The sequence below is a fragment of the Cetorhinus maximus genome, chromosome 30 (genome assembly GCF_964194155.1).
Source record: "Cetorhinus maximus chromosome 30, sCetMax3.hap1.1, whole genome shotgun sequence".
Lineage (NCBI taxonomy): Eukaryota > Metazoa > Chordata > Chondrichthyes > Lamniformes > Cetorhinidae > Cetorhinus > Cetorhinus maximus.
The window spans coordinates 4,556,681-4,574,569 of NC_135908.1; the positions used below are offsets into that span (position 1 = coordinate 4,556,681).

The following is a 17,889-nucleotide window of genomic DNA, read 5'->3' on the forward strand; positions in this document are numbered from 1 at the left end:
ACCAAAACCAATGAAGTTAGAATGTTATTACTAGTGTCTCTAAAATACTTTATACCCTGTGGCACCCATATGGCATTGAGCATACCAGTAGACCATCAAATGTTCTCTCTCCAGGGCCAGTTGGTGAGGCCAACTTTGGAGCATTGTGTGCAGTTCTGGTCGCCTAACTACAGGAAGGATATCAGTAAGATTGAGAGAGTGCAGAGAAGATTTACTAGGATGTTGCCGGGTCTTAAGGAGTTGAGTTACAGGGAAAGATTAAACAGGTTAGGACTTTATTCCTTGGAGCGTAGAAGAATGAGGGGAGATTTGATAGAAGTTTACAAAATTGTGAGGGGTAGAGACAGAGTAAATGCGAGTAGGCTCTTTCCACTTAGATTAGGAGAAATAAACACGAGGGGACATGGCTTTAGGGTGAAAGGGGAAAGGTTTAGGGGGAACTTCTTCACTCAGAGAGTGGTGGGAGTGTGGAACGAGCTACCATCTGACGTGGTAAATGCGGGCTCACTCTTAAGTTTTAAGAATAAATTGGATAGATACATGGATGGGAGAGGTCTGGAGGGTTATGGACTAGGTGCAGGTCAATGGGACTAGCGGAATAATATTTCGGCACAGACTAGAAGGGCCGAATGGCCTGTTTCCTGTGCTGTAGTGTTCTATGGTTCTATGATTCTATGGCCATTCGGCACAAGAGATGCCAGGCAGCCAAATCTGAGGATAAAATGCCCAACAAAAGAGGTTTGAGAGCAAGGCACAGAAAGTCAGCGGGGTCTTTTAGCGGGCTGGCCCGCCCACGCATGTAGTTAAAAAACTTTCACTTTGATGATGATGATGTCGATGATGATGATATGTTCATGTACCGCCTGCAGCCAGAAAAGTTTGCGGTTTCTAACTCAAAGAGACGACCAAAAGTCTTCAATTGGGAACGCGGAGCTGAAAGATCAGGAATCCTGTAGGATCAGGAATTCAACCAACTTTTTTTTTGTTTTTTTTTTAACTCTGCCCTTTGATTTAATTTTGTTTGCATGTGAGGGCGAGGTTAACAGTGGCCGCCCTTTTCACCAGCAGGAGGACATAAAGCCACCTGAAGCCGCTGAGCAGGTAGGACGAGTTCTAGTTTCCCTTTGAAGCTATTCCCTCTTGGAAGTTGCACCAAGGCAGCTGGGTGAAAATAGCGCGGGAGGGCACGTCCACCCGATTAAAATAAAGGGTTTGTCCGACCCTGTGGTCTGTTGAGGGTTTCACAAGCCAGGCTGGCGAACGGGCACAGGAGCTGCACCTTGCCCAGCCCGCTGCAGCCCGTGTACCTGGGCAGTGAAACTGACCCATTTAAAGTGCCCTCGCCCCACCACCAGTTATGTAACGAGGAGGCTGGGTGACAATGGTCGAAGTTTCTCTTTAAATTGTGCGAGGTTGGCTGGACGCCAGCATTAAGCATTTGTTGCTTAAGGAGATAGTAGTTTGTTTTACGAATCCCACAGGCGCAAGATTGAGAACTGACTATTTCTGTGCTCGCCTCAAGGGACAGGTAAACAACATAGTTAATTACCATTGCTAATGAAGTAAAGATGCGACTAATACTTTGCACTGCATCGTTCAGGAGTTTATACTAGAATTGAGCCTGATCTGCTATTTCTGACCATAGCGCCAGAAGAAATTCTGTGTGTAACTCTTTCGAGTACATTAAGAAGTTCTGTGTGTATGTGAACAAGCTTCTGGTTCTTCATTAAGTTTGTATTTTTTAAACTTTTGCTGATTTTTCTCCCCCCTCTTTTTTTTTTACTGGTTTCCCTTAAATAAATCAGTTCTCAGGTTTCACAGCGATTGAGCTGCTTAAACTCCGCAGGAAGTTGCGCGGAGACTGAATTTGGTTTTTGTTTTAAGTGCCATTTTTGATTGTGGAAGTTGGAGTGGGAATAACAGGTTGGAAGGAACTGGGATTCCAATGGGAATCGGGATATCATCTTCACTTAGATTTAACTTTCTCGTCCTCCCTCCCAGATGGGAGAGACTGTGAACCAACCGCACTAGATAATTAAGATCACAACGTGTAATCTGGTATTCTAAACGGAATGCGTGTTGGTAAACAGACTGGGAGATTTGTCGTGACTCGGGGCGTTTGGTGGTGGGGGTGGAATATGAAATATGTTTGGTGAAATTTGCTGCAAACGTTAAGCATTTCACTTGTTTTATGACTCAGTCTCTTCTGAGGGTCTCGTGGCATTTGGCTTACACTAACATTACCCAGTGCGCAGGACGTCACATATATACAGCCATTCGGCCCAACAGATCGATGCTAGTATTTGTGCTCCACATTCCACCCCACTGCATTCATTCGCCCAGCCCTGTGGCCAGAATTTCCTATTCCCTTCTCCCTCGTGTGTCTATCTAGCCATCCCCTAAATATGTCTATGTTATTTGCTTTAACTATTCCTTTTGGTAGCCAGTCCTATTCACTGGGTAAGGAGGTTCTTCTGGAATTCCTTATTAGATCTATTAATGACTATCTTGTATTTTTGTCCCCTGGTTTGTACTTTCCCACAAGTCCTAACATCTTCTCTGTATCGGAACCTCTGCAGAATTTACTATTGACTATTGGGCGACCCTCCTGGTTTAGAACCTAGAACCATAGAACACTACAGCACAGAAAACAGGCCATTCGGCCCTTCTAGTCTGTGCCAAAATATTATTCCACTAGTCCCATTGACCTGCACCTAGTCCATAACCCTCCAGACCCCTCCCATCCATGTATCTATCTAATTTATTCTTAAAACTTAAGAGTGAGCCCGCATTTACCACGTCAGATGGTAGCTCGTTCCACACTCTCACCACTCTCTGAGTGAAGATGTTCTCCCTAAACCTTTCCCCTTTCATCCTAAAGCCATGAGGTCTTTTCTAGAGGTAAAGAGTGTTCTAACCTCTCAGTCCTGCTAATCTTTATTGCACTTTCTCCAGTGCTCCTGTATCGTTTCAAAATACGGAGATACTCCTGAGTGCCATGTGTTATTTGCTTGCACTATCATCCTGGCATCAGTCCATCTATGGATTCTGTTTTGTGCTGTGCAATATTTATCATGGAACATTTTCAAAAGTAAGTTTTCTGCCAAAGTTTACAATGTTGTTATGAATTGTCTGGCCTACAGAGTCAAGAATCCTATTTGGTTTCTGGGTGCAATTTCACAGCACACATTGAGCAGAGATCCTGGAACTCCAGGTTTATAGACTGTTCACAATAATTTATCAACCGATTCAGAACTCCCTCCTCTGAGTTAGATGGTTATGGTTTCATATACCATACTGGAGACTTGACCACAAAATCTAGGCTGACATGCCTAATGCAGTACTGAGGGAGTGTTGGGCTGTCATGAGTGCCACCTTTCAGATGAGATGTTAGACTGATGTTAGGCATTAGTCTGCTTTCTCAGGTGAGGTGTAAAAGATCCCATTGGCACTATCCGAAAGAAGGGCTAGGGCAGATCTCCTTGATGTCCTGTCCAATATCTATCCCTTGATACCAAAGCCCTAAAACAGATCCCAAACAGTTATTTTGGTATAAAAGCAAAATACCGCAGATGCTGGAAATCTGAAATAAAAACAGAAAATGCTGGAAAAACTCAGCAAGTCTGGCAACATCTGTGGAGAGAGAAACAGAGTTAACATTTCGAGTCCGTATGACTTCTTCAGAGCTAAAGAGAGGTAGAAATGTGATGGATTTTATACTGTGTAAGAGGTGATGGGGCAGGTAAAGCAAAATAGAAGGACAGGGATAGGTGGGAGCTCAGGAGAGATTGATAAAGATGTCATGGACACAAGACATAGGGAGTGTTACTGGTGGCGGTAAGACTAAAGAAAGTTAGTTTGGGATCTTGCTGTGTGCAAATTGCCTGTTGCATTTCCTGCATTACCACTGTGACTACACTTCACAAAGTACCTCATTGGCTGTGAAGCACTTTGAGACAGCCTGAGGTTGTGGAAGGTGCTATAGAAATGCAAGTTCCTTTCTTTAGGGGGGAAGAAACTGTACTACTTAAGCACTTTAAATTCTGTTCATTGATGAAACTTGAATCTTATTCAGTCTCTTAATGATTACATATTAACTCCATGGTAAAAACAATTTGCATGCTGAATATTACAGAACTCGAAATCAAATATCTGGAAGACCTAATTTAGTGCAGAAACATTTTTTTTAAACTTGTTGTGATGATCTGATGATTAATCTTAAATGTGTTCTTCAAATAATTCTGATTAAAGAATGTTTCATGATTAGAAACAGGTATGTTGATCAAACACTGAGACTGTCCTCAGATGTTTGTTAGACAATAAGCACATTTTTATGTAGTAACTTCAGTCTCCAGTGCTTTATGTAGTAATATAGCAGGATGCAACATTGAAAGCAATGTTTTTATTAATGCAATAAAAGTGCATTGCATTTAATAAAATATTTTAAAATTCGAATTCTATTTTGAAGAAACTTTTGCTCTTCAAACAAAGTTTGTGTTTTGTGGGGGAAGGGTGTGTGTAAGTAAATATTTTCCTACTTTTTGGACCTAACAGCTCATGGGCAGCACAGATTGGATGCAGAGTAAAGCTCCCTCGACACTGCCCTAAAATGGCAACTCAAGAATGTCCTTCAGCACTGAGTGAGCAACTCCAATTTCTATTGCTCCACCATTGACGGTTGTGCCTTCAGCTGCCTCAACCCCAAGCTCTGGAGTTCTCTTCTTAAATCTCTCTTCCTTTTTAAGCTGCTCCTAAAAACCTCCCTCTTTGGCTAAGCATTTGGTCGCCTGTGCTGCTTATGTGGCTTAGTGTCCAGCTGTCTGATTATGCTCCAGTGAATTGGTTTGGGACAATTAAAGTTGTATAAATACAAGTTGTCACATCTAAATTATTGGTATTTGTACGGTGCCAACCAAATGATGGGCTTGGACTGCTAACAGTGCATGTCTGCCTGCGTGTGCATTTTAATATAGTAATTCGTCCCAAGGCACTTCACAGGAGTTTTTTCAAACAGAAGTTGACACCAAGCCACCTAGAGATATTGGGACAGGTGACCAAATGAGGAAAAACTTAAGGGGCTTCTTGAACAGAGGAAAATGAGATTTGGGGAGGAAATTCCAGAGGTAATTTATTTGGTTTTGAGACTTGAGGAAGCAGCGTTGGCCAAGCCACTGGGAGCCCCCCTGCCCCCTTACTCTTCCTCAGAGTGCTCTGGAAACTTCCGCCTCCATTGAATAGTCAGGCAGGGCTTTGTATTAAACAATGCAACAGGAAGAAGCCTTCAGCTGTCTGGCCTCAGGGTTTCCCTTCACAATGGTGGCCCAGCTGTTGAAGACATTTTAATTTTAAAACCTTTTTCTTTTAAAATAAAGTTTCTGAGAGGGTGCCTCAATGGATGTGCTCTCTCTCTCTCTCTCTCTCTCACCAGAATTGCAGGCTGCTGCTTCTACTGAAGAGGAGGGCCCTCCAGCTTCAAGAGTCAACCCGCCGTCCTTAATATGATGGCGAGAGCGCCCTCTTGCCACTAATTGTGTAAACAGGGGGAAGTGACTGCCTGGTGACTGTTTCCCACACAGCCAGACATTGTGACCCCAGTTTGACCCCAATATCGGGGTCCTGCCCCAAGTACCAGACGAAAGTGAGGGACTGTACTGAAGTGGGCCCTCTACTCACAGCCTTCTAACCTAGAGGTGAGAGTGGTAGGCTGGGCTATAGATCGTGTGAGCAGATAAGCCACAGCGCAAATCAAAGGCCTTGAGGAAGATGATGTCGGTGGCCCTCGTGACCTGGCAAGTTTAAACCGCTGTTGTGCAAGACATTAGCCACATGCGGCTAATAGGGAAACCAGATGTGGCTAACCGATCAGTAAATAAAAAGTGAGTAATGGGCTGCTGTTGAGCATCTGATCTTGACGTTCTTATTCGCACAGCAAATGAACTTTAACCTTTTGGTGTGCTTGCTTGTAAAATGGGAAGATGGAAAGCAGAAAGTGAGAGTGTTTGAGTGCTTTAAGTCATTTGTTCCTTTGGGTACTGAATGGGGAGGCGAGGGTAAATATTTAACACCATATCCACATGCGAAGTACATTTACCCTGTATTTTGAGCACATGAGGTGTTTTCATGTAACTAAAACTGTAGCCAGTCAGCAGTTACACAAACTAGGGTTGTATTCCTTGGAATTTAAAAGGCTAAGGGGTGATTTGATCAATGTTTCCAAGCTATCAGGGGGAACAGCTAAGCTAGACAGAGAGAAACCATTTCCACTGGTTGGGGAGCCTACAACCAGGGGGCATGTTTGAAAATTAAAGCCAGACCTTTTAGGAAAGGCTTCTCCACATAGAGGGTGGTGGAAAAGTGGAACTCTTCCTCAAATGTCTACTAATGCTAGATCGGTTAATTATAAAACTGCAGTTGATAGATTTTTGTTAACCAAAGATATTAAGTAATAGGAAGCAAAGCTGGGTATATGGAGTTAGGTCACAGGCCAACTAGGATCTCACAGAATGGCGTAAGGAGCTCTAGAGGCTAAATGGCCAACTTGGGTTCCTATCCTCTATTGGACAACACTGTACCAGAAAATAATAGCTGGAGTGTAACGCCATACAAACCAGTGGTCCCAAAGTTTAATCCTTGGGCTGTGCTGTGTTGGGGTTCTGGCAACTGCTCAGTTTTCTGAATTATCTTGGAAGCTATCTTCACCCACACACTACTGGGGAGGTAGTGGAAGGACTCCCATGCTGGTTATCAGCCTGTTGATCCATGTCATGACAGCTCCTTCCATGGCCAACAAGTCCTGGTGTGGGATTAGAACTCTGAGCTTCTGGCCTGTAAGAGATACAGATGTTACCATGGTGTCACGAGACCTCCTTTCTCTAAACACAAACATATGCATTTGGAGCCATTCAGCCCCTTGAATCTGCTCCGCCATTCAATTAGATAATGGCTGATCTGATTGTGGCCTTAACTCTACATTCTGCACCCCCCACCCAATATCCTTAGATTCTGGGCTAACAAGGGAATCAATCTACATCTGCGTTAAAAAATATTCACTGACCCAGCCACCACTGCTCTCCGGGGGAGAGAGTTCCAAAGACTCACAACCCTCAGAGAAAAAAAATCCTCCTCGTCTGTGTCTTAAATGGGAGACCCCTTATTCTTAAACTGTGTCCCCCTAGTTCTAGTCTCTCCCACGAGGGGAAACATCCTCTCAGCATCCAAATTTCGAATTAGGGAGAAATAATGTGGGTTAGGGGAATTTTTAAAAAATTCAGATTGGGTGTGAATTCTTGGTACGTGTGGACAAGGGCTGGTGAGAGGAAATTGGCGCAACTGACTGGAGATATTTTGAAGAAATCTGGGAACTGTGCAGTGGGCTCGTGACCTTGCCTGCAATGTTCCTTTGCTGATCAGCCCAGTTCTGCATGATTAATCCATTCGTCATGGCTGGGGTGGCAAAACAGCGAGTGTTTAGCTGCAAACTTTTTTTTCCTTTGGCTAATTGTTAAGGTTATGCACTTTTGAAAATGTAACACTCGGCTTCTTTGATCATCGGAGGTCACAAGGCGAAAACATCTCTGGCATCATAATCCCTCTGGATTTTAGCGATCTTCCCAAAAGTTCTGCACGGTGTTTATTATTTGTATGTTGGGGAGGACGCAACTAGTGTTTGTGGAAGGGGCAACTGTAAACCAATGGGGCAAACGTTCGGATCAATCTGTGCAGAAGAAGTGTAACAGTTTGTAGCCCAGCTTGGCTCCATAGCAGTAAGGGTGTGTAATCGGAGTCAAATACAAATATTCACACAAGGATCTGAAGGGCGTCCTCGCAAATGGACATTTGTCTCTGGTGACAAGATATTTATTGTTTCAGGATTCTTCAGGAGAGAGAGAATCTTTTGTGAAAGTGGTCTTGCCCTGCTTCAAAGACTGGCATTTATACAATGCCTTTCATGACCCCAAAGCGTTTTAAAGTCAATAAAGTATTTTACACATTGTGTCAGCAATGGGTTAATCTGTTTTTAGTGAGGTTGGTTTGGGGATAAATATTGGCTTCTTCAAAAGAGTGCCATGGGATTTTTTTTTACATCCACCTTAGAGATGGGGTGGGGGGGAACAGGTCTTCTGCTTAATTTCTCATCCCCCGGTAGTGCAGCGGAATGTTAGCAAAGACTGTGTGTGTTCAAGCGGGGCAGCACATGCAGGAGAAGAAAATAGGATGGTGGGCTAATGGAGTGGGAGGTGGTTCGTGTGGAGGGTAAGTGCTAGAATGGGCCAGTTTCTCTGCTCCAGATCCAATGTAATGTAGGAAACAGTGTGAATTTTGTTTCAAGCAATGCATAACTGTTGGTCTTTTACTCCTTTTGGTTAAGTGGATGAAATCTGTGCTCACAGCAACACATCTTCCCCCCCCCTCCCCTGTTAACAGGCCAATTAATTTAACATTCTACCAAATACAAGGCCAGCAATCCTGAATATGCTGTCCCTCTCCCTTTGTCGAAAATAGCCCTTTTATCCCACTCTGTGTTACTGTGACCTGGCGTTACTGTGCCAATCCACCCATTCATTCAGATCAAAAGACTTACTCATTCTGTGCACTATTTTTTATTAACACCAATGGCGGAATTAATGGATGAGTTAGCAGTGTGGAGTTATACCACTGCTTCCGCACTTGCATCACGCAAAGCTTGATGCATGGATTTTTGAGATCGGCATTTTGAGTCTTTCCCCCGCCCGCCGGTTGCGGTGAGCCATTTAAATCTCCGTTCAGTTCGGCAGGACCACAATATCCTGCCGGGTGGGAGGGACTGTAAAATCCTGGCCATCCCCACAAATCCTTACTGAGAAGTTTATAATGTTGATAAAGTGTCAACAAAAAAAAGAAGGAACTTACATTTACATAGTGCCTTTTATGACCTCTGGATATCCCAAAGTACTTTCCAGCCAATTTGAAGCATAGCCACTTATAATGTAAATGTGGCCATCAACTTGTGCACAAGACCCCCACAAACAAGTGGCTCCACTGATCAAAAGTGGCATCTCTTAGCCAAAGTTTTGAGTCAGCCTTAGATTGGCTGCTTCTACCCAAAGTTGGATGTGAAAGTTTTCTCTCTTTCTGTTGTGTTGATGTTAGATCTGTGTTCAGTGACTTGTGGCCCTTCTCCATTTGTGAAGCTAACATCATGGGACATGAACTCAATCTCTCTTGCTCATCTGTTTCAATATCTCAAAACTCTGATCGACCAATTCCTCAATTAAACTGAGAGTGAATCTATCTCTAACTGTGGCAATCATCTTGCCAAATGCCAAAACTATTAAAACATTTGAGCTCGTATTTCATTTTTTTTTGTGTTGAAGTTAATTCCACATTAGTGAAAATTTTAATTTTAGCCTAATATATAATTACTGAACTTAAATGCCATTTTTAAAAAATATCACCTTATTGCAAAATCTTTTGAATCTGATGCCCTTAAAAGTAACAAATCCCCTTGTTATTTTCACAAATCAGGTCATGTTGACTTTATTAGAGCATTTTATTGATGCACTGATATTTAGTTCTGTGTTTGAATATGGTGAAACATTAAGCAGAGAGTGTGTGTGTGTGTGCGCATGTGTGTGTCTATCTGTTTGTGTGTCTGTGTGTGTCTGTCTTTGTGCGTGTGTGTGTGTGTCTGTTTGTGTGTCCTTGTGTGTCTGTGTGCATGTGTGTGTGTGCCTGTTTGTGTGTGTGTGTGTTTGAGAGAAACCTTTTACTTCTGCAGCTCTGATTGCTTGGACGAGGAAGCTGACTGGCTATTTAACTGTGTGTGTATCCCAGTGTGACACCGTTTGAAGTTGGCCCCAGAAGTGTTAAGAACAACAACACAACTTGGACAAGAAGGAGCAAGCTGGTGCAGTTTACAGCTCCGGTCATTAATCCAGGTCACCCTTGCAAGGCACTTTGAGCAGCAAGGCACTCCCACACTAACAGACAACAGTCCAAGGATCAGAACAACATTGTTGACCAAGTGAGAAGCAGCACAAAGAATGGATTTCGGAAATGAATCTTTGGACATTGACGAACCCGACTTTCTGGAATATTCTGACTGGTACATAGATGACGGTTTGGATCCCACCTCCCCCCCTGCAGAGTACGTTTATCATTCTGATTCTACTGTTAATTTCAATTTGTTTTTTCCTTAAATGTGTGCCATGCATACCTAACTTCGTTTTGCTTTGTTTTGCTTTGTTCTGTAGTGTAACATCCTGTGATCCCACCATCCCAGTTGATTTGTATCATATGTGTGCAGCAGGTGCATCTGTAAGTTTGCTGCCTTTTTACTCAGTTCAGCTTTTAACATGTGATTTGGACAAATGTCTTTTATTCTCAAGTCATCTTGTCTAGCTTCAAGTGAGCCAGGGGTTAGGAGTGAGATGAAACATCAAGTAATTTACACATTTTAGGAAAAAATGGTGAACTACTGCCACCGGTTATTGCAGGGTGGTTTCGATCGCTTTCCAATTTGTCCAAATGTCATTGCTGTATACACTCCCCCCAGCACACCACTTTGGGAGTGCCGCACTGCCGCAGGTGCCATCTCCTGAATGGGATGTTAATCAGAGGCCTTTAATAGAACCCCATTTACTATTTTACCCCCAGTGATCCCCCTGTGGTCTCGGGTAGTAGTAGAGGAGCCTGTGGTACTATTTGAAAAGAGTAGCAGGATCATTCTGCCTGGTGCCCTTGCCAATTTTCATATCCCCCCACCACACAAACTTATCTCATTGCTATTTGTGGGACCTTGCTGTGGTTGACTGAATTGTTTTGTTTCCTTTTTTTTAAAAAAAAAAGTAACTATGCCTGCAAAAGGAGATAATTGACTTGAAGATGTGAAAGATGTTATTTTTTTTAAAACGTGCTTTTCTTACTTCCCTCACCCTCTGCTATGTTTACACAATGAATAACAAATAGTGTGAATCTTTCACTGACTTCCTTTTGTCCCCTTTACCCCACCTGATTCGAAGTTATAGCTGGGGGGGAGCATTCAGAGTATGGGACACCTCACTGTGGGTTAATGGGGCTTTATTAAGATTAACCCACAGTGTCCCCAGCAGCAAAGGGTTTAAATTAGCGTCTGGGCAGTGGGGGTGGGGTGGGGGGGAACTTATATTGAAAGGCATTTCTTTGCTTGAAAGAGTGACATGGGAACAGACCGTTAACGATCTGCCCTCTTTCTGCTGGTAATGAGTTTAGAAATAGGAGGCTTAGTCTTAAAAATTAGAGCCAGACCCTTCAAAAATGAAATGAGGGAACACTCCTACACACAAAGGATGACAGAAATTTGGAACTAACAGCAATCAATGTTAGATCAATTGTTAATTTTAAATCTAAGATTGATAGGTTTTTGTTAACCAAAGATATTAAGGGATCTCTTCTGCACTGTGATTCTGTGATGTGGGGCAAAATGCCTTAGGTTGCAGATCAGCCATGATCTCGCTGAGTGGTGGGAAAGGCTTGAGGGGTTAAATAGCCAACTCCTGTTCCCTATGTTCCGCAATCTGTTCAGGCACAAGAATGCAAAGGGCTTCTTCAGGAGGTGGCTGGACGCTCGCTGTACCTGGACATTGTGTGTGAGTTCTCCCTCGTTCTCTTTCAGTTTGCGGTGCTGGTGCTCCTGTCCTTCCTGGTGAAGCGGAGACGATTGTGCAAGGACTGCTGTGGTGGAGCCCCCGGCTTGTTGCAGTTAAGTGTCTTCTCTCCTTCAGTTCCCCCGGGGGTCAATGCTTGAACCCTGGATGAACTAAACTCTGGGCTTTCTGGGGTCAAGCCATGACGTTGGGTAAATATACATCACTGCATTAAGTGCGCTGGGAGTGCCAAAAGCTCACCTACTTAGTAATGTTTATTCAAGTATGTCTGTCTGTGCCTTGCTGCACCTCTCAACCTGGATATTGCTGTCCATAAAATGGATCGGGTTACTAGGCAGTCTCAACATTAGTACACACAGACCCTGTTAAAAGCACCAAAGTTTTCTTTTGAACATGCTTTAGCCCCTCCAACATTCATCATAAGCTGGAAAATGTACAAACTCCCTTGTTTAGCTTCCCCCGCTAAGGCACTGAGCTCATTACGCAATGTGTTTTTATTATCCCTTTTGAGCAAAAGGTTCGGACCGATTCATTTTCTTTCCCCTTCGACCTCTGTCCTTTCATGAAATGCCCCATGTCTCGCTCGGTGAAGCAGCCAGTGGATGCTCATTAAAGTGGGATTTGAAACCTGATGGTTTGTTTCCAAGAAAAAAAAAAGTAGGTTAATCCCCACTTTATGTATGTGTAACACTATTCTGTAGTGATCCCCACAACTAAACCTCATTAAGAGTTCCGACTGTTGGAAAAGCTGCAGTATCAAACTTGGCTGCTAATCCAGTTGCCAAGCTGAACCTGGAGTGAAGCAGAGTGTGACTCATTGGATCCAAATCCAGTGAGGGATCAAACCCTCTTTGCAAAGGGTTTGGGGCTGGTGGAAACGCACTTGAGCACTTTTTGCAGTCTATCTGTTAATGCTTAAAGGGCGGAATCCTGCCCTCTTCTATTTCTAACTATTGAGAGAAAGCCGTGAACATGCGTGTATCCAGTCCTGCTTTCCGTTTTTCACCTGAGCAGGACTTGTTAGTTTTGCATCAGTGCTGCAGTGTTATCTCATCCCATCGATCCCAATCTGGAACAGTCCAGAATGCAGAGATATGCAGACTAACTCCTGCAGGGAAAAATAGCCATGGCTAATCTTTTCAACAAGTGCATTAAAAAGTAAAAATCTCATTATTGTCAATAGAACAGGAAATGCTGGAAATATTCATCAGGCCTGGCAGCATCTGTACAGGGAGAACTAGAGTTCTGTGTCTGTGACCTTAACTCTGTTTCTCTGCCCTCATGTGGCTCAGTGTTGGCTCAGGAGGGGCGGGGCTAATTTAAACAGCCCTGATTTCTCCTCTTGCCACCCGTCCATAAACAGAAAAGTTTTCTGATTTTGATTTTCCCCTTTATAAGCGGTGGCGTATTTCCCAACCCCTCCATTTTGGCATGATCCAATAATTAATAACCCCACAGCAGACTCGAAATAGGGAAAACTCAGAGGGTTAGTTTATTTGTACACACACAAATGTGAGAAGGGGGTTGCAGCATAGCCCCCTGTGCTTTTGTACAATAAAAGAGTAGAGAAAGAAAGATTTATAGGGAAAAGACTAAAGCAAGAAGAATTATTGTTTCACATGAATCCAGAGTCCAGAATCAAAGCCCAAAGGTATATTCCTTAAGAGGTTGGCAGGCGGAAAACTGGTGCTGGATAATTCACTTTTCCAGTAGAGTTGACATCCACGATGAGATAAGCACACAGAGATGAATCCATCTTATAGGCGATGGTATGGAAGTTCCAGTTGAAACAGTGTAGATAGGGCCAGGCATTCTAACCTGCTTAGAGCCTCTTTATCTGTGTTGCTGTTAGGTAGTTGGAAAAATTGCAGACTGAGGTTTCTTAGTACCACAAGACAATATTACTGGTTCCACCAGTTCATGTCACATGACTCCCACTTTGGCTTTGACAAAGGTTGTGTATCCCTTTGTCTGGGTCCTTGAGATTGTTAATATTCCAACCATTAAGTCTTAAAGGGCGATTGTGGAGTCTTTTGTCCTAGCAGATGAATCGGCTCTGGTTGGCCAAACCAGGCTAATGAAATGTAGATGGCCTTTGTATGGTTCCCTTTGAATTTGGCCTCTGCAGCCCACAGGGAGTCATTGGGGTCTCTTCAGAGATAACAAGTTGCAAATTTCTTCGATTCTGCCAAATAGCACTTTTGGGTCAGGGTCACAGACAGACACAGCTTCATTTTAAAAGGCCATTGCCCAGATTTTTTGAGTTTTAGAAATTAGCCATGAGGACATGTATTTGTTTTATAGAGTTTGAGGTCTTAGCCCCCTGACAAGGGCCTGAATTTTTCACTCGTTGGGCGCGCGCAATTGGCGGGCCTGGGAGCAGATGGAACACGGGCCCCTGACTGCGATCCGCCCCCTATTAATTAACGAGCAGCCAGCATGAAACGCGCGCTGAGAAAGGCTCAGCACTGCCCGTGGGAGTGGGAAGAGGGTGGATGCCAACGTCACCGCGGGTGCTGGTGAGCGCTTCGAGGCAGACAGCTGTCCCAGGGAGCTGCAGACCCCTACAGAATAAACGAAACAACATAAAATGCTGCAAAATATGTCCACGCAGCACAATCGAGCACCTGAAAGCAGATCCGGTGTAAAACCGGTCCCCGGATATCTCTCCTTTTATTTTATTTCGCCACAGAGACTTCATCCCGCCCTGGATCGAGGTTTGAGCAAGAATGTAAAGGCTGATTGGCCGATTGGCCCGTCCGCCAACTGTAAAAGTGGGCGGGCCACGAAAAATCGTTTTCAATTTGCCTCCTTAACGGGCTCAGTTGCCACTTCGGTGTCGGCAGGTGTGCTGCCGGCTGCTGCGCGCCCCCGCCGACCTGAAGATTGCTTGCCTGTGGGATGAGGTCGGGACGCTCGCCCAACGCCATCTCGCAACATCTGAATGTGTCCATTCAGGTCAGGCTTGCGCCCGCCCACAAGGTGTAAAATTCGGCCCAAGGTGCTTGTAATGGATTAGGAAGTATTTATGAATAGATCACAATTAATTCTCTCTCCCTCATATATCCCGCTCCCATTAACATCTCCTCCCTTTCAACAATCTTTCTCTTGCTTTCTACCTCATGAACTGATCAGTGTCATACTGGTATCAAAATGATTGATCAGGATAGCTTAAACCAACTTAAAGCCGCACTCAGTAATAATTTACCTTTAGCATTTTATCTTAACACAACACAATGCTTTGTACTTGCAGTCCGGTCGGTTTCCTTGAATGTGACTACCATAGAGGAATTGCTGCAGCTGTGTTTGGAGTGCTCTTTTGTTCCCTATGTATGGTGGTTCTTGATGACAATCCCTTGCCCTTCATCACAAAATCCCCACAGGAGACCAAAGGTAAATGGACAAAATTGCTTTTAACGGTGGTGAGAAACTTCTCCAGAGCAAGGAGACAAAAGCAAAGACTGGACATCAATAGCCCTGTGAGATTCCTGGGACCCTTTCCATTTCCTGGGGCAGGATTTTGAGGCCGTCGGGTGGGCACGGCGGGTCCGGTCTGGGAGAAGCCAGGAAAACAGCCCCCCGACGAATTTCAAAAACCGGAATCTCCCCGATTAAAACCCAGGGCTGGATTTATCGGCTTGGCGTGCGGGCCCGAGCGTGAGGGAGCGCGCAACGACGTCAGGGGAGCGTCCCGACGTCATCTCACACTCGCCAAGGCTCAGCGCTGCCGGGGTGAGGGGGCGGGAGAAGGGCGAGCGCTGAAGTCAGTGCGCGGGGGGTTGGGGGGAGCTGCCCAGAGAGCTGCCTCAGGGAGCTGACAAATTTTAAACCATGAAATAACGATTTGGAAATGCAGGAAGATATGCCCACACATCAGAGTCCTTCACGTGAACATATAGATTATAAAAAATTCTTTTTTAAATCAATATCGGAAACCTCATCCCGCCCGTGGACGAGGTTTCATGAAAAATCCAAAGGCCGCCTGGGCCGATTCGCCTGCCCGCCCACCGTAACATTGGACGGGCAGCGAAAAATCGCACTTAATTAATACATTAATGGCCTTAATAGGCTCCCTAATTGTCCGAGGGCGTGTTGCTGACTCTCCCGTGTGCCCGCCAACCGAAATATCGCATGAGTGTGCGATGACGTCGGGACGCTCCCCTGACATCATTAGCCACTATTTCACGCTCGGGCGTGTCAGGCCCGCACCCACATGCCAAGCAATAAATCCTGCCCTGGTTTTTAATTGGGACGATTTCAGTACCTAGATAGAAAATGCATTAAAGTAACTTTTGCCTTAGGTCAATTTGTTTTTTTTATTCTTTCATGGGACGTGGGCTAGGCCAGCATTTATTGCCCGTCCCTAATTGCCCTTGAGAAGGTGGTGTCGAGCCTTGTGTTAGAAAAGGACTTTCAACACCCTACAAGTGTTAATTTGCCGCAAGAGATTAATTCCAGTTTGTAAGATGGCTGGTTAATGGAGAATGGGGACCTGCACTCCAATTTTGGAAAAACAAGTTGTGTTTTATAATAAATTTTAGAAAGGGACTTTCTCCTTAACGAGCAATTTTACATTTAAGTTATGCACCCAAATCTAGTTCAATGCAAGGGGTAAACCTCCATCAATGCACTGGACAATTTGTAATGGGTATACTCGCAGTTTTTTCATGAACATTAAATATTAGATGTTTTTGTTGGACTCTGGTTTATTACAGTTAAACAATGTCAATGTTAAAAGGATCAAAAATTGTGGCATCTATGGACAGTAAATAATGTGTAGAGGAGGAATTCGTGAATTGGTATTTTGCTCTAACCAAACTTGTATTGTTTGTCCCTTTTTTCGAAAGAGTACTGGAAGATCACTGCCTTGCTTTACTACCCAGCCTTATACTATCCTCTACTTGCATGTGCAACAGTCAAGGGGAAATTGGGTTACCTGCCTGGCAGCCTCCTATCTTGGCTACACTTTAGCATTCTCCTTTGCCAGAAAGTTGAATGTCCTTTATCACCCGAGGTACTTATTTATTTATTTATTTATTTATTTTGCTTATGCAAGTGTCTTAAGTTTTAATCAGAGATTTGTTCTAACTCCAATTACTGCCCTGACAGTATCACTATTGTTGCAACTTGCAATGACCTGTGGGAACCCAGTACAATGATCCTTTTCTCCTGTATCTGGGGAAAAAGCTGCTCCTGAATACTGGGAACTGCCGGAAAATCTCTCTCAATCTGCTTTGGCCCTTATTACAAAACAAACTTTTTAACTATTTCTCAAATGTTAGCTCTCCAAACGTCGCGGGAGTCCGTCCATTTCGGCATATGTCCTGAGATTGTTTAACTCTCAAGGAGCCTGTTGTTGTTCAGGATACCAGCTCTGGCTGTAATCCATGAGGTTTCATCACATGGCATTCCACTTCACTCCCCCTCCCCCACCCCTCTGCCACAACCACCATTGGTTACCCAACATGTCCATCCTTGTGGCACATCGAGCAGAGTCTTCGAATATTTTTAAGGCAGAGGTAGATAGGTTCCTGATAAGCAAGAGGGCGAAAGGTTATTGGGGTAAGGCAGGAATGTGGAGTTGGGGTTACAATCCGATGTCCTGATCGTATTGAATGGCGGAGCATGCTTGAAGGGCTAAGTGGCTTACTCCTGCTCCCTAAATCCCATATTTGTATGTCTTCCCAAGCCAATTGAAAGGCAAGCAAGGTTCTTAATTACAAACTGGATGATAATTGTCTCCAATAAAGTCAGGTTTTTTTTTTGATTCTTAATTTTCTCCTGGTATTTTGCTTATAGCAGAATCCTGAAGACTTGGCAACCCAATTTATAGCTCCCACTAATTAGCCTAGTCTGATTATCACTGCAAGGTGATCAATGCTGCTATTTGATCAGTTTAAAGTTCCCTGTCATTTGTACTTAATTGTGGAATGCTATGCTTGTCACAAAGCCAGCCATCTAGATGCTGTTCCTTGATACTGGAAACACTGACCAGTCAATGTGATGCAAGGCCATGGGACTAACATACACTGCCCTCCGTTTAATTTGTTATTACGTTGTCACTGCTGTAGTGGCCCAAATTCAGGAGGTGAAATCTTTGATCAGCTCTTCCCTCTGACTCAGCTGTATTCGGCCGTGAGCTTTCACAAGATGCCTAGTTGACTGTCAGCTGTGGCTCAGTCCTTGACATTCTCACCCGTGTGTCAGAAAGTCTCAGGTTCACGTCCCACTCCAGAGGCTTGAGCAAGAAATCTAGGCTGACATT

The 17,889-nt window shown here is 44.1% G+C and overlaps 1 protein-coding gene across 2 annotated transcripts in view; it reads left to right on the forward strand.

Moving 5' to 3' along the window:
• Window positions 1-851: 851 nt before the first annotated feature.
• stra6 (signaling receptor and transporter of retinol STRA6) overlaps window positions 852-17,889 on the forward strand; it is a 43,743-nt gene continuing 26,705 nt past the window's right edge. Inside the window, exons 1-6 of one of the 2 annotated variants that reach the window (XM_078532289.1) lie at window positions 852-1,101; window positions 9,814-10,126; window positions 10,233-10,296; window positions 11,633-11,718; window positions 14,878-15,017; window positions 16,472-16,638. In XM_078532289.1, coding sequence (XP_078388415.1) covers window positions 10,023-10,126; window positions 10,233-10,296; window positions 11,633-11,718; window positions 14,878-15,017; window positions 16,472-16,638 — 561 coding nt within the window. In that variant the 5' untranslated portion in view covers window positions 852-1,101; window positions 9,814-10,022. Of the gene's footprint in view, window positions 1,102-1,426; window positions 1,529-9,813; window positions 10,127-10,232; window positions 10,297-11,632; window positions 11,719-14,877; window positions 15,018-16,471; window positions 16,639-17,889 lie in introns of those variants that run through there. The other variant, XM_078532288.1, reaches the window with a different exon arrangement.